The following is a 14567-nucleotide window of genomic DNA, read 5'->3' as shown; positions in this document are numbered from 1 at the left end:
TGATTGAAGCATGCAGGCAATACAAATTAACACTTATTAGTGAATTTAGTGAGTGGCGCAGAGCGAGATAGAGATAGCTAGATAGAGTTAGCGAAAGAGAGCGCTTTTAAGTGGCACTACTGAGCAGTGGAAGCAACAGTGAATTGATAAAAGGCATTTAATGCAAATACAGTATGTAGAACAGCAAAGAAATATGCATTTATTACTTGGACACGCATGTATGTGTGCGCAGCTGATTGATATTTGCAAGCGCAGCAAAGCTTGCAGCTTGCAGCGGCAAAAAGCAGTAATATTTTGCATGATTGGCTAGATGCTGGCAATGGACAGCGTTGCTTACTGCATACCAATGCTTAAACGCACATTTGCATATAATATGCGGCAACGTTCGTTAGCCTTATTGCATTCATTCATAAATTCATAAATGTTGCAAATTGCGAGTTATTACACGCGACGCAACAGGAAGATATAACAGGCGCATATTAATACCGTTTTTTTTTTGTTTTCGTGTGTTGGTTGTGTTGTGCAGAATGTGCAAATATTTGCGCCTATTAAATAAAAGCAGCTATTTACCAGGCTTGCCACACAATAAAGGAAGCAAGGAAGCTACAAAAAAGGCAGCCCATTTGAATCGAACGAACGGTCAACCAAATTTCCCGACAATATTGTGTGTTGTCATGAATGAAGGCATTTAAATAAGAAAGCGCACGGTGGCGTTGCATGCTGCACAGTGTTGCGCGCCGGAAGATGCAGTGGCGCGACCATATATGGAGCTTGTGAGAAAGAAAAAGCACAAGCAGTCAGCCGGTACTTGCTTGTAGCGCGTGCACCCATTAAATGGAGGCAACAGACAAATAGCACATATATACATATACATATATTTGTATATGTCTGTATGTATTTAAGCACGCATATGCGCCGCTAAGCCGCCAAGTCTGCTACGCAATACTGCCGATGTGGCAATGCATGTGCGCGGTGGCAACATAACGCATACACGCAATGCAATGCGCATGCAAGCCACATGCAACGCGCAAGCGGCTGGTTTCCACAGTTTGTTGCTAAGCTACCGTTGAGGCTGGCCGGTGTTGTGTGTCCCCATTTTATGACCGCCAAAGTGTGCGCCGTGTCGCTCGCTGCAAAACGTATGTGTGTGTGTATCGCTGTGGCTGTTGGGGTACGCGCGGTGCGTTCGTGTATGCTTAAGCAGGCTTGTCGTGTTAGTGCTCAGCTTTTGCGATAACGTCAACAATGCGGAATGTTGCAAGCCATGCTGTGCAGATAGTGCGCACTACTTGCTGCTGCTGCTCCTGAGCTGCCTGACTGTTGGTCATGGCCATAAGGATTAAGTTGGCAGTTAAGAGCCATGGTCACTATCTGCGCCAACTGCAGTTCACATGCAGCTTACGGCTGCTAGCCGCGCGTTTGCGAAAGAAGTTTACAGCTTTAATGAGTGGTTAGTTATTTTTATGGTAGTCGCTAAACGGAAATCAGTTCTGCGCCGCAAGCAAGTGAGCAGCTCACAAAAAAAGAAGGCAGAAATCAACTAAGAACACAAATGGATTGGTAAACGGTAAACTAATCGCTGCATAACTGAATGCAAAATGCTAATAGCGCTTGCGCTACGCACTCAAGTATGCTCGTACGTCGCTGGAGCGGCGCACACTGGGCAGCGCAAGGCAGCTGTGTAGTAGATATATATTCTTTATATTTATATATATGAATTATTTCTACTTATTATATACGTACACGCAATGCGCAAATTAAAGTTTTGTAATTGTGCACATTTACACCTGAGGCAACAGTTGCAATCAAGTGATGCGGCAGACGCAGCAATAGTGCCCGCCATTGCAAGCTTTGTGCTGCAGTGCGCACAGGCGCGAAATATCATAAAAAACAGTGACGCAAAGGGCACTCATATTGCGTACGGCATATTCTTTAATAACTTCCTTATTACATTTTTCATATTAATTTTCGCCATTCCTCAACTAATCACCACTCATTGCAACTATTTCTCACTCTTGTCTCTAAATGGTCTTCGCCGGCACAGCTGGTCAGTCTAAAATCAACAAATTAACACTTGCCGCACTCACAGGCTTCTCTAAGTCCACGCATCAAACCTAAATGCTAACACAACAACAACACTACAACTAACTGCTCAACTAAGCAACTAACCCCTAATAAATTTGGCTTTTAATCAGCGCCAAGTAGGACACGCTCAAGCGTGCAATTTCACGAACCCCTAATTTAACAATTTACACTCGAATAACGCCCTCAAAAGGGAAGCATAAAAAAGCAACAAAAAAAACTGTGTACCACGCATGCTCCACAAACATGAAGGCGAGTGAAATGAGAGATTTGCTAGTTTTTTTTCGTTTGCGCTTTCAAATTTCTTTAGCTGCGAGCCGGTACATCAAAGTGGCCACACTTTTTCAACGAGAAAAGACAGAATAAAATATAAAAAAAGAAAAAAGAAAATAAAAAAAGGAGAACATTTTTTTTCCTACAAAGAACGAGGCCTGTAGTAAAGAAGCAATATTTGTTGTGCCAGCTGCTCATAGCAAAGAGAGTGGAGAGCGAATTCGCTATAATGTCTTCGGCTAAGCAAACAGGCCTGATTAAAAGCATTTTGGAGCATAAAAAATTCAGAACATACATATATATTTTCCTGCAAACTAAACTACTTTGAAGAAAATTTTAGTAAAAAAAAAAAGAATTAACTTTACTTACTCATAGATCGCATCCTTATCACGTTTATGTACTTCGGGTATTGCGCCCATTAAGTGATTAGCAACCGGTGATACATGACTAGGTGTACCATGACCACCAGCGCCAGTGTGGTAGCCATGCATGCCAACTGTTGCCGCCGCCGCAGCAGCGTGTGTCATGTGCGGTGAATGATGCGTGGGGAGGCCTTGTAATCCGGGCGGCCGATGTCCGACATGTGGATCGTACATGGCAGCTGCTGCAGCACCCGAGTCCATACCATAGCCATGCAGGCCATCATCATACTGTGAGAGGGAAAAGAGTGGAAAAGAAGTAGAGAATTAGAGATTTATAAAAATAGAAATATATAAAAAAACATAATAAAATATATAATAATTTATAAATTAGAAATAATTATTTAATATTTAAAACTTTTTGCCACGTGCAGTTGCTTTTGTGGCAGGTATGTAGTTATTATTTGACAACTTTTGGTGCAATGTTTACAATTTTTAATTAAAATATATTATTTTTTCATAATTTCTGCTGTTAGGTTATTAACATTGCAGCAATTAGTGGCGAAAAAATCTAAAAAGTAATTATTGCATGAGTTTTCTTTATTTGGTAGACAAAATATAATTATTGTTGTTGTCATATTTTGTTGTTCTTGTTGATATTTTACTTACAGCACATTTTGGCTGAGTCATTGTTAGCGTTAAAATTGCTGTTAATTAAAATTAATTGCAAAATAATCTCAGCAATTTTAATTGGCAGTCAGCTATAAGCCAAAGTCATGAGTATAACGTGCAATAAGTTTTTGTAACATCTCAAAGTCGAACTCGAGCGCGGATGCGACGAACTGCTACCATACATATGCACACAGCTTATATAGTATATTTTTTTTGTTCAAAAAAATCAAGCTAAATGCTGTTCGCGTACACACTTGCAGTGATTTGCGCTGTAGGGAACGGGGCGTGGTAGTGCGCACGGGTGACAACAAGTTGTCAGCTATAATTTAATTTTTTCCAATGCATGCAAAATTAGACGTTTTGATGAATTACAGGTTTCAAATGTGAAATGGCATTCGTGGAGTTTATCACTCAGCTTTTTATATTTAAATCTAAGCCGGCTAAAAAATGTATATATACATATGTATGTAAACATATCTTTACTTAGTATATAATATAGATTATACTTCTTTATTTGATTTTATCTGCGCGTCTGTTGCCATAAAATAGTTTGATAAATATTTTATGGCACATTTAATAGCTCAATAATGTCAAGCGCGTAGTCTCATTAACACCAACAACGCTCTTACATATATATATTTTCACATGTACATATATGTATAAGCTATAGTTAATGCGCCGCGTTGAAGCTATTAAATAGTCGTAAATCACCTGGACTTACTGTGTAATAAAAAAAATGTGGCAAAATCTTACTAGCTTACGAGACTGGCAGGCGGAATTACGCTTAAAAGTGGTATACAAAGATTTTTTCAAATCTAAATGCTAAATGCGCGTTTACACAGGTATCTTTGAGAGCAAATATTGCACAGCACTAGGGTGTGCCTAAGAAATATTTATTAAATATTATTATTTTTTTTTAATGTGTAAATGTGGGTTTAAACAGGTACTTTGTGTAAAATTATTTAAGGACGTTAGGGTGTGCGCGAAATCATTTTTATACAGAACTTTTTTATTTTGAATAAAAATGCTACCATCTGATTTACACAAGAATTTGTAAGAAAATTTTTTAACAGCATTAGGGTGTGCGAAAAATATTGAACTATTAATATTTCACAACACAACGGTGTGCGCTAAATATTGTCATTAAATATTATTAATAATAATAGGCATTTTTGAATAAAATTATTTTCGGACATTAGGGTAAGCGGAAAAAATTCGTATACAAAACTGTTTTATTTTCAATAAAAATTCTACAAATTGATCTATACAAAGATTTTATAAGAAAAAAAAATTTGACAACATTAGGGTCTGCGCAAGTTAATAATTATTGGAAGATTTTATTAGAATAATTTTTGTTTACAAAGAAAAATGCTAAATTCGTGTTTATGCAGCTTATTGCGATATTTAACAACAGTAGGGTGTGCACATAAAAATTATAATTTGATAATTATGATTTTATTATTAAAAAGAAGAAATTTTGAAGCAAAAACTGAGCTAGAAAAAAACATCAAAAATATACTAAAAAATATAAATAATTTTTATTTTTTTTTACCACCCTAACAAGCGAAATTTCACAGCAATTTCATATTTTTGCTGCGCTGAATGCAAAGCAACAGCTGACATAGAAACTGGCTGATCAAGCTAAAAAACAAAAAATGCAAAATTTGACGAAAACTTATTCCCAGCATTTACACAACATATACATACATATATAAATTTTTGTTTTCTATATTTATATTTGTATATACACCCAAATAAAAATACATATGTATGTACATTAGTCTGTAAAATTATTGCGCCAAAAAATCGCTTTCGTTACGCGAGTGTATTGACATTGTTGCAATCTGGTTGTTGTTACTGTTTACGTTTATTGCGCTGTCGCTGACAACAACTTTGCCGCTTGACCTTGTAAATCTCGCTTCAAACAACAAAGCCAGCAATATTTTTACGCTTCTTTGTGAAACAATCACTCGAAAAACGCCTACACACGGCAGGAATAAAGATGAACTTGGCAAAACAATCGAAAACTTGGAGGAAAAAAAACTTTAGCAACAACCACACACCGTACAACAACAATAAACACTTGGCCGTTGCACGCATTTTGCATACGAAATTGACGCCTTGAACGCAGCGCGCCGCTATGAAGTTACTGCTGTCGCGCTGTTGTTGTTGTTGTTGTTGCTTTTGTTGTGAAGTGAGTAACAACAGTTTCGCATACAATGTACGACTCCAATGGAAATGTGACGCGCCACAAACACGAAAAATGAAATAATGAAATTATATCGCCTTTTCAAGATCTGTAGTGTTAAAACTTTTGTAAGACATTAAAAAATTTAACGCCACGCTCACCTGACGTGCCAATACACACACACACGCACATACACTGACTGCCGCATGCACACATACACATAATAATAAAAACACAAATACACGGCAGCAAGCGCCTCAAGTTTCATTATGCGATATTTACCGTACGCTCAGACGGGTGGGTGGCTATTGGAGGCTGGGCGAAGCGTGTGCGCGGCGGCGGTGCGCAGTGCATTCAACAAGTTTTCCACTTGAAGCTACTTGCCTTTTTTACAAATTCTTGTCTTCCCTCCTCTTCTGCGCGTGCTACCTTTTGCTGATTTTTGTCAAAATATAAGGCAAACGCTGGGGACACGCTGCCGCTAAACGAGGCTTGTGAAACGTCAAAGATTTTTATCACATTTCTCTTTGACACTCCACACACCAGCGCACACACACACACACACACATCTACGTGTAAGCTAACTGATTGCGGTGTATTTCACACTGCATATTTTATGCTCGCATTGTTGTTGCACGTTTGTATGTATTTTTTGCTTATATTTTTTTTTATGTGCCAACAACAACAACGTTTTAATAAGCGACAATTGAATGAGAGACGAAAATGTACTGTGGGAAGCGGCAAACTGCGCGCGCTGCCCTGTGTGTTGCGCTTATCGGGGGCACAAAATCGCGCAGGAAGACAGGCAGTCAGGTTGACTGAAATGAGCAATTGACAGTTGGTGTAAATGTCAAGTTGAACAAGCCAGCCGGCAGGGGTGTGAGCCGGCACTTTACTATTGTGTTGCATGTGGTTACTATTGTTGTTGTTTCTGGTGTGATATGCGTGCAGTGTGAGGATGCTGCGGCAGCAGGAATCCGTTCGGCGACACGAATGTGGCGAACAAGTGTATGGCATGATTATCAGCAGCTTTCTCATCAGGCTCATCAACGACAACGACTGACAGAGCCATCAGCCATCAGCCATCAGGCGACAGGCATCAGAAATCAGCCACCAGCCCAAAACACATAAAATGAGGTTAAATGATTGTGTTGTGCGTTCTGTTATCGAGGGAGGGCAAATGAGTTGATGAAGCCGCAGATAAGCGAAGAGCGTGGAGACTAACTAGCTTTGTGCTGCTGTATGGAGTGACAATCTGAGAAGAGTTGAAGTGCTGTGAAGTTTTAGATATACTTTAAGAAGTGTAGAGGATTGTGAAAAGTTGAGTGTGAAGGAAAAAATTTTTAAGAGATGGCAGAGCTTAGAGAAGTATGTAATTAATTAATGAGAACTTGGCTCAGTTATAATGTTAAATTAAAAAATTATTAATTTACATAAAAAATTAATATATAAGTTAATTAGAAATTATAATTAACAATTCTCATCTAAAATGTTAAATTAAAAAATTAATTAATAAAAAAATAAAAACAAAAACAAAAACTTTTATTGGTTCAACAGAAATTTTTTTAACGAAAAATTAAAATCAAAATTAAGTTATTTAAATTAAAAAAATACTAAAAATTAATTAAAGTTTTTTCAAATAAATTATAATTAACAAGTGTGGCTAATTCTCACCTAAAATTTTAAATAAAACAAATTAATTGACAAAAAATTAAAAACAAACATTTTTATTGGTTCAACAGGAATTTTTTTAACGGAAAATTAAAATAAAAATTAAGTTAATTAAATTACAAAATTATTAAAAATTAATTAAAAATTATTTTAATAAACTATTTTATAAAAAAAAACATATCACTAATTATATTGCTTAAATATTTTTAGTAGAGAAGATTTGAAAAAAAAATTGTTTTCAAGTAACTCGAAGCCAAAAATTACTAACTCTGTAAATGTGCGCATAAAAAATTACAGAAGAAAATTCTCCAAACTAAACTAAATAAATCACAGGAAACAATAGAGCGAAGATCGAAGCAGCCAGGCAACACCTGCGCGCGCACACACAGCAAACCGAGCGCGATGATGCTCGCAAACCTTGAATAAAAGGAATAAAAAAACAAAAACCACAGTAAGCAACGAGGCACAAAGGCTTGCCACAAATCGCAAAATACGCAAACACACTCAAATTCACTCACACACCCAGCTGCAAATGCTTGAGACAATTTTCGCAAAACTAGTGTGCCATTGCGCCTGCGCGCCGAACCAGCGCTAAAACAGCAAAAAAATCGGGAAACAACAAAAAGTCATACATATACATATATCTTTACTTTACTACACAATTTACTGCTATTGTTATTGAAAAATCGGGTTTACGAAATAAGCGCAAATGTCCTCCAATGTGCCACCAATACACACACAGACACGCAGTTACACCCACATACATATGCATGATTTGCGCGTTGAACGTTGTGTCAAAGCTTGCATGTGTGTGTGTGTGTGTGTATTACAGTTCGTCGCAGCAACTGTCAGTCGCCCGCAGGCCGGTCGCAGCAAGCTCCATCCAGTAGGCCAGCCAGCCAGCCAGTTGTGGCACCGGCTTGTTGCAAATCCGCATATTTTGCTTTGCTATTGCGCGCCCTTGTTGTTATTGGACTTTGTTTGCTGAATTTTGTGGGTTAAACTGTTTTTTGTTGATTTGTCGCTGCAATTCGTTGCAGTTGCTTTATTTGTTTTTGCTCTTCGATCGCATTTGTTGCTCGGCATTTGTCATACTTGTAGGCGACGCTGGCGGTGACCGTTGCCAATGTTAAGTTGCAAGCAGTTAGCCTGTTGCAAGGCGCTCTTCTAGCTGCCTAGCTGTGGCAACTAGTGTGGGACTATTTTGCTAGCCGGCTGCGCCAGCTGTTTCGCTTTGATTTCTTACTGCTTTGATTTTTTTTGTATTTTGTTTTTGCTTTCGTATAGCTACACATATTTATTTCAGCGTTTAGATACATTTGCGCTGATATTCATAGCATAGCAAGTAGTTAAACTATAAAGTTGTTATGCTAATTTGTAGCGCGCAGACATTGAACTCGCTCTTGTTGTTGCTAATTTTTTTAGCTTGCTTTTTCGCTACTTCTCAGCCAACTAACCATGCTGACTAATCTTTGTATTTGTTTTTCATTTATATTATTTGTGCTTTTTTTGCCATTTTTTTTTTGCCTTTTTTCACAAATAAGTTGCAGCATGTGGCCCTGACGGTGTGCGCTGTGTGAAAAGTTGTTCAATCGCTCGTACGGTTCGTGTGCAAAGGAAGCAGGAAGTAATTTAGCGTAAGAAGAAGAAGCAGAGATCGTTGTAGAAATCAAAGGTGGCATTGTTTAGAGATTAAATGAAGAAAGAACAGGCAAACTGCACTTTGAATTAATTTACTTTTGTAATTGTTGTGCTTGTTATTTACGGTATATAAACATATACATAGTATATTACAAGTATTTAGTAGCCTTTGAGAATATATATAAGTATGTATGAAAACTTATTCTTATAGCGAATTTAGCAGTCTACAAAACAGGTCCATAAGTTATTCAGTGTCAAAATCTAGAAAAAAAACTTTTACAATATTTTACATTATTTTACAAAATAATTCCGCCAGATCATAAAATATTTTATTTTTTATAACTTTTGTTCTTTCTATTAGCAAAGCTCCTTGTTTTTCAATTAGCACGGCGGAATAAAAAGCGGTAAAGAAGAGATCAAAAAATTGGTTGAAGATATGTAAGAAATAAAATTTAAAAATTTAATTAATTAAAATTAAAAAATTAATTTAATTTAATTTATTTAATTTAATTCATTCTTTTAATTTAATTTTATGTTTATTTTTTAGATAAAAGGAACTCTGTTTTTCTAATTTGCAAAAAAAAAATTTAAAATATATCTAAGCAAAATGAATTGCATTTAATTTTTTTCCCAATATAAACGGAACTCTGTTCTGCTAATTTTCAAAAAATTTAAAAATTTTCCAAAAAGTATTAATTTAATTTAATTTATTTAATTTAATTTAATTAAATTTAATTTAATTTAATTTAATTTAATTTTTTTTATATAAAATGAACTCTATTCTCTAATTTGCAAAGTAGTTAATTTATTATTAATTTTTTTTATTGTTTCGAAAAAATTTATTGACATTTTCATTTAACTTTCCAGTGCCTCATCAATATTTCAGCAGTTAAGCTCACTGCTTGAGTCCATATACCTACATACATATGCTTTCATTGCTTAATTTTTTGACATTTCACCAGCAACAACACGTGCTTCTTGTCATTTCTAATGTTTTATTTATTATTATGAAATCAATAATTCATGCTCTCTCCCAAAAAAAATATATTTTTTAACATACTATCATTGCCTATAGTTTATGAATTCTTGCTGACTGAATTGATTACGCGTCCGAAACGGCCAGCATTTAATTTCTGCCAAACATAGCTCATAAACTCATTGATTCATTAATTTTATTTATTTATGTCGAAGTAAAAATTGCCAATTTTTTGCTTGCTTGCCGCACTGTTGGCTCATTCATGACAACGATGCCTGCGTTGGATCCTTTTATATGTGTATAGATGTATAGATATGTAAGTTTGTGTATTTGTTTGTGGTCAAAAGGCACTGCTGGCTGACTACGCATTGCTGCATCTTGTCTGCGCAGTTTTGATTACTTTTCGATGGCAACTTAAAATGCAGTTAATGTCTTGAATAATATTAAAATATGATTTTTCAATTTCAAAAAACGAGCGGTGAGGCCATAGGTTAGTCGGGAGTCATGTGATTTGTTATTAGCAGTTGAATATTTCTGATGAAATGAATGTGTTTTGTGAGTATGTGAGGTCAATTTAAATAATATATACAAAATATATGTATAATCATATATACATACATACATATGTACATCTTCATTTATGAGCAATGAAATTTGCTGCACAAATTTTACAAGATCCTGGAAAATACCGCGAGTTTGACAAATTTTCGCAAATTACAAGTATAATGATATCCGATATATGTGATTGAATAGAGTGAACAGAAAAATAGAGAAAAATTTAAAAATCCAAATAGAGACCACTAAATATAACAGGCAATAAAGTAACATGCAAGAAATGACAACATAAAAAAAGCTCAAAATAAAATATTCCGCTAATATTAGCAGAACCATATCGCTAACTGCTGTGTACTATGCCACGCCGCACTATCAGCTCGCCAAAACCACCCTTTAACACCCACATTTTCTTAGGTACACACATACATCCATAATGTATATATAACATATAAATCAACCACCAAACAGAGAAGCATTAAAGCGAGATACCCAAAAATAAGAATAAAAGCGGCCAAAAATATCGCCAAATCAGCGTTGGCGCAGAAATCAGTTTTGTCTGCTTTTGACAAGTTCAAAACAGAAATCCTTCAAAAATTACGATACCCCATAGCATGCACAAACGCTTACATTCGAGCATACAAACATACCAACATGCGATGTAATACAATAAGAGCGTAGTGCCTGCCAGCCAGCCAGCTGAGAGCAGTGGCAAATGGCCGCGCAGAAGAGCGACCACGTGCAGAATACCCGCGAATACTTTGCAATATGCGCATGTAAGCGCATATGTATGGTTGTATGTATGTATGTAGACATCTTTGAAAGCCTAAAAGCTCACTGGAGCTCACAGGAATACACTCATACGATCTGTTGTATTTACAGAACAGCAAGAAGCATGTACCATACAAGTGTTTATACATATATACACCCTTTTATGTTTATAGATACATATGTGCGTATGTATATAAGTCTGTTATATATTATGAGACGTTTGAGGCAAATATGAATTGATACGATATGCAATGAGATTCACTAGCCGAAGCCCGGGAGCATTTATACACACTTATGTACATACATATTCATACATACAGTTATATAATATACGCATACATCAACGTTAACATGCATTTTAATAGAAATTTACATATTCATATATAGTTCATACATATGTATGTAGTATTTATATGTGTGTATGTGCGTCGTATGCTGATTAGTTGCTATTGTGGGCGCATAAAATTAGGTATTTTTTCATGTTTGCAGCACATTAAGCACAGCAGATTTAATACCAGCAAACACAAAGTACATACATATATACATACATAAATACATACATATATACATATGTATGTGGCTGGGTAACGTGTTCGAACAACTTGACTGCGCGGCAGCGACAGGACAGCACGTTTAACTGCCGTCCGCGTACCAAACATACACTTTAACCACGCCACGCAAACCGCTGAGCTTATGTAAGTGTTTGCAACAACATGCCTATTTAATATTTATTTATATTCGGTTGCGATTTTTTTTTCGCTTAGAACTTAAGTAATAATTTTTTCGCATAAAAATTACACGCGATAAGCTTTTAACTGCTCGTACTATTGCAATAAGCGAGTTCTGAGAAAGTCTAATGAAAGGTGGAAAAAGCAAAAAAACAGTGAATTAGAACAAATTGAGAGCTTGTAGTATGCGCATATTTTGTGGCAAATTTACGCCGTGTTTTACATTAACAAGTCATTGCACAGTTTACTTGCCAGAAATTAAGTCAACATAATTTCAGAAATAATTTGATGAGTGGTGGGCTACTCGGCCGAACGCCATATGCACACAATTCCAGGAAAAAATTATTTTTTTATATGCTTTTAAAGCAATAAAGTGGGTTTCTTCGTTAGATGCGTCTTTATAAGCAGCTTTAAAGCAAGTAGCAGTGCCATTTTAGAGTTATGCTAAAGCGTGTGTATACATAATTTCATTTAAAAACTGTTTAAATGCATGAGGCGAATTTAATTGCCGATAAAAGAAGCAAAATTGTTCATTTATGGGTGATGCAGCGCTACTAGATGCATGAATTATAGAAAAATATTGTGCACATGGAACCAGTAATTAAAAAAATAAAAATTAACATTAGAACAGCAACTTTGATTTTTGCGGCGAATTCAAATACTAGTTTTTTAAACTAAACTGCAGCTGTACTTTGTACAGAAATACTTTGAATACAATATTTTGCTATTTCAATTTATGCGGCGAATTGAGTTTGCAATTGAGCAAGCAAAATTTGACATAAATGAGAAATAAACTCATTATTCGCGCCTAAAAGTAAAAAAAAAAAAAAACAAAAATAGCAACTTTGAAATTTTTAAATTTTAAGGCGAATTCAATTTTTTGCAGTAAAAACTTATTATTCGAGCTAAAAGTAATAACACGCAATGAAATACCAAAATTAGCAACTTTTAAATTTTGCGGCGAATTCAAATTTTTGCATAAACAACGCACATATGCTTTAAAAGCACTTGAAAAACAATATTCCAACAAAATTTCGTAAAGCCGCAATTTATGTATTTTTCTGATTACATTACTTGTGTATATTCGCCCTAGCAAAATAAAGCATTCAAATTGCCGCCAATTTATTGTTTACATCGGTTGAATACTAAATTGCTTGAAATGCCATAATTCGCACGCTGCTCAAAATATTAGTGCACTAAATAAAAACAAACAGGAAAATTTGCATGCAACTAAGCTGGGAAAATAATCAATGCGGCGAATTTATCTTTGAAAGTCAAGCCAATATTTGGTATGCATTTTAAATATAGCAATTGCGTGCGCACAGACGCGTCTGCATGTGGATGCGTGTATGTTTACATTTGTGGGCACGTGTGAAATAGTGGCCGACAAATGCAAAACTGCAAAGCCCCATAATTCAGGCTATCACTTTCATCTGAAGCGCTGTGCGATATGCAAACTATGTAAACTGCCCGAAAGACAACAAAAACAAGGCAGCAGTGGTAGCAACAAAAAGCGCACACATGACCGTTACATGCCATTAAAGCCTTGTAACTGTATACATATGTCTGTGCCTTGTGAGCCTAAACTCCCTAAGTTTGGCAGCTTTGGCGCTCAATGGCCTTTGTGTGCACTGCCTATACACGTGTATACATATGTACAGTTGTAGTTATGTATGCAAACATGGATAATGTGCCATTGCCACTTGCTTATTTTGGTTTTGCATACTTGCAACAAAAATGCGTGAACTTGAAATAACCGGCAGCTAGTGTGGCCTCTTGTGCTGGGTGGAAAAAATGCCGATTTTGTTGCCAGACACATATGTATATGTATGTACATATACTTGGTTGCCGCTTTTGTTGCTGACAACACTTTGGTAGAAACATACGTACACATAGGACTACAAGTGCACGCAACACCAAGGCCTAACGGAATTCCTAGATATATACATAAACGTTTATACATAAATATACATATATGTATTTGTATACAGTAACCAATGCCACTCTTTTCCTACTCGCTGGAAACCAACCCCGCTTACAACCATGTATGTGCGACATTACACCAGCTGTACAACGGTACTATAAACTCAGGATATACCATGCAATTGTTGCTGTTGTTGGCTGACCAACAATCGCGCTTGCCTCATTTCAGCCATTTTCGATTTTTTGCGCAATTTTTCCATGGGTTACTCTAGGCTAGTCTTTTGCGTTATCAGTTAAGACAACAAAAGCCATGTAAGTTTCAAATTGTTGGCTGGGGCGCTTACACATCTCATTTCACGTTGCAACATACATAAATACATAAATTTGATTAGTGGCATTTTGCAAAATTTGTGTGTATATTGTTAAAAAATACTACTTGCAACATGTTGCGTAATTAATATTTAAGCTATCTCGATAATTAAATAAATAATAATTTTATAAAATAGGAACAAAATACAAGCGAAAATGTAAAACAAATGTTTAGCAACAATTTATTGCAACATTTTCAGGCAACATATGAAACCAAAGGCTTAAGTTATAAGAAAACTCCATGAGTTTACCTGATATATAGATGTATGAGATATAAAAACGCAGTTAAGTATATACACCTTTATATATGCACAGTTAATTTCACAAAACTGTGCAAAATGCAATTTTTCAATTTATTTAGT

At 35.7% G+C, this 14567-nt stretch overlaps 1 protein-coding gene across 1 annotated transcript in view; it reads right to left on the bottom strand.

Moving 5' to 3' along the window:
* The window catches only part of LOC126751079 (homeobox protein homothorax), a 317674-nt gene that overhangs the window by 287158 nt on the left and 15949 nt on the right, over positions 1 to 14567 (bottom strand). Inside the window, exon 2 of the mRNA XM_050461014.1 lies at positions 2725 to 3005. Within this exon, the coding sequence (XP_050316971.1) occupies positions 2725 to 3005 (281 nt within the window). The remainder of the gene's footprint in view (positions 1 to 2724; positions 3006 to 14567) is intronic.

The sequence above is a fragment of the Bactrocera neohumeralis genome, chromosome 2 (genome assembly GCF_024586455.1).
Source record: "Bactrocera neohumeralis isolate Rockhampton chromosome 2, APGP_CSIRO_Bneo_wtdbg2-racon-allhic-juicebox.fasta_v2, whole genome shotgun sequence".
NCBI lineage: Eukaryota > Metazoa > Arthropoda > Insecta > Diptera > Tephritidae > Bactrocera > Bactrocera neohumeralis.
Note: the sequence above shows the minus strand (reverse complement) of the source record. Positions and strands in the feature narration are given on the sequence as shown.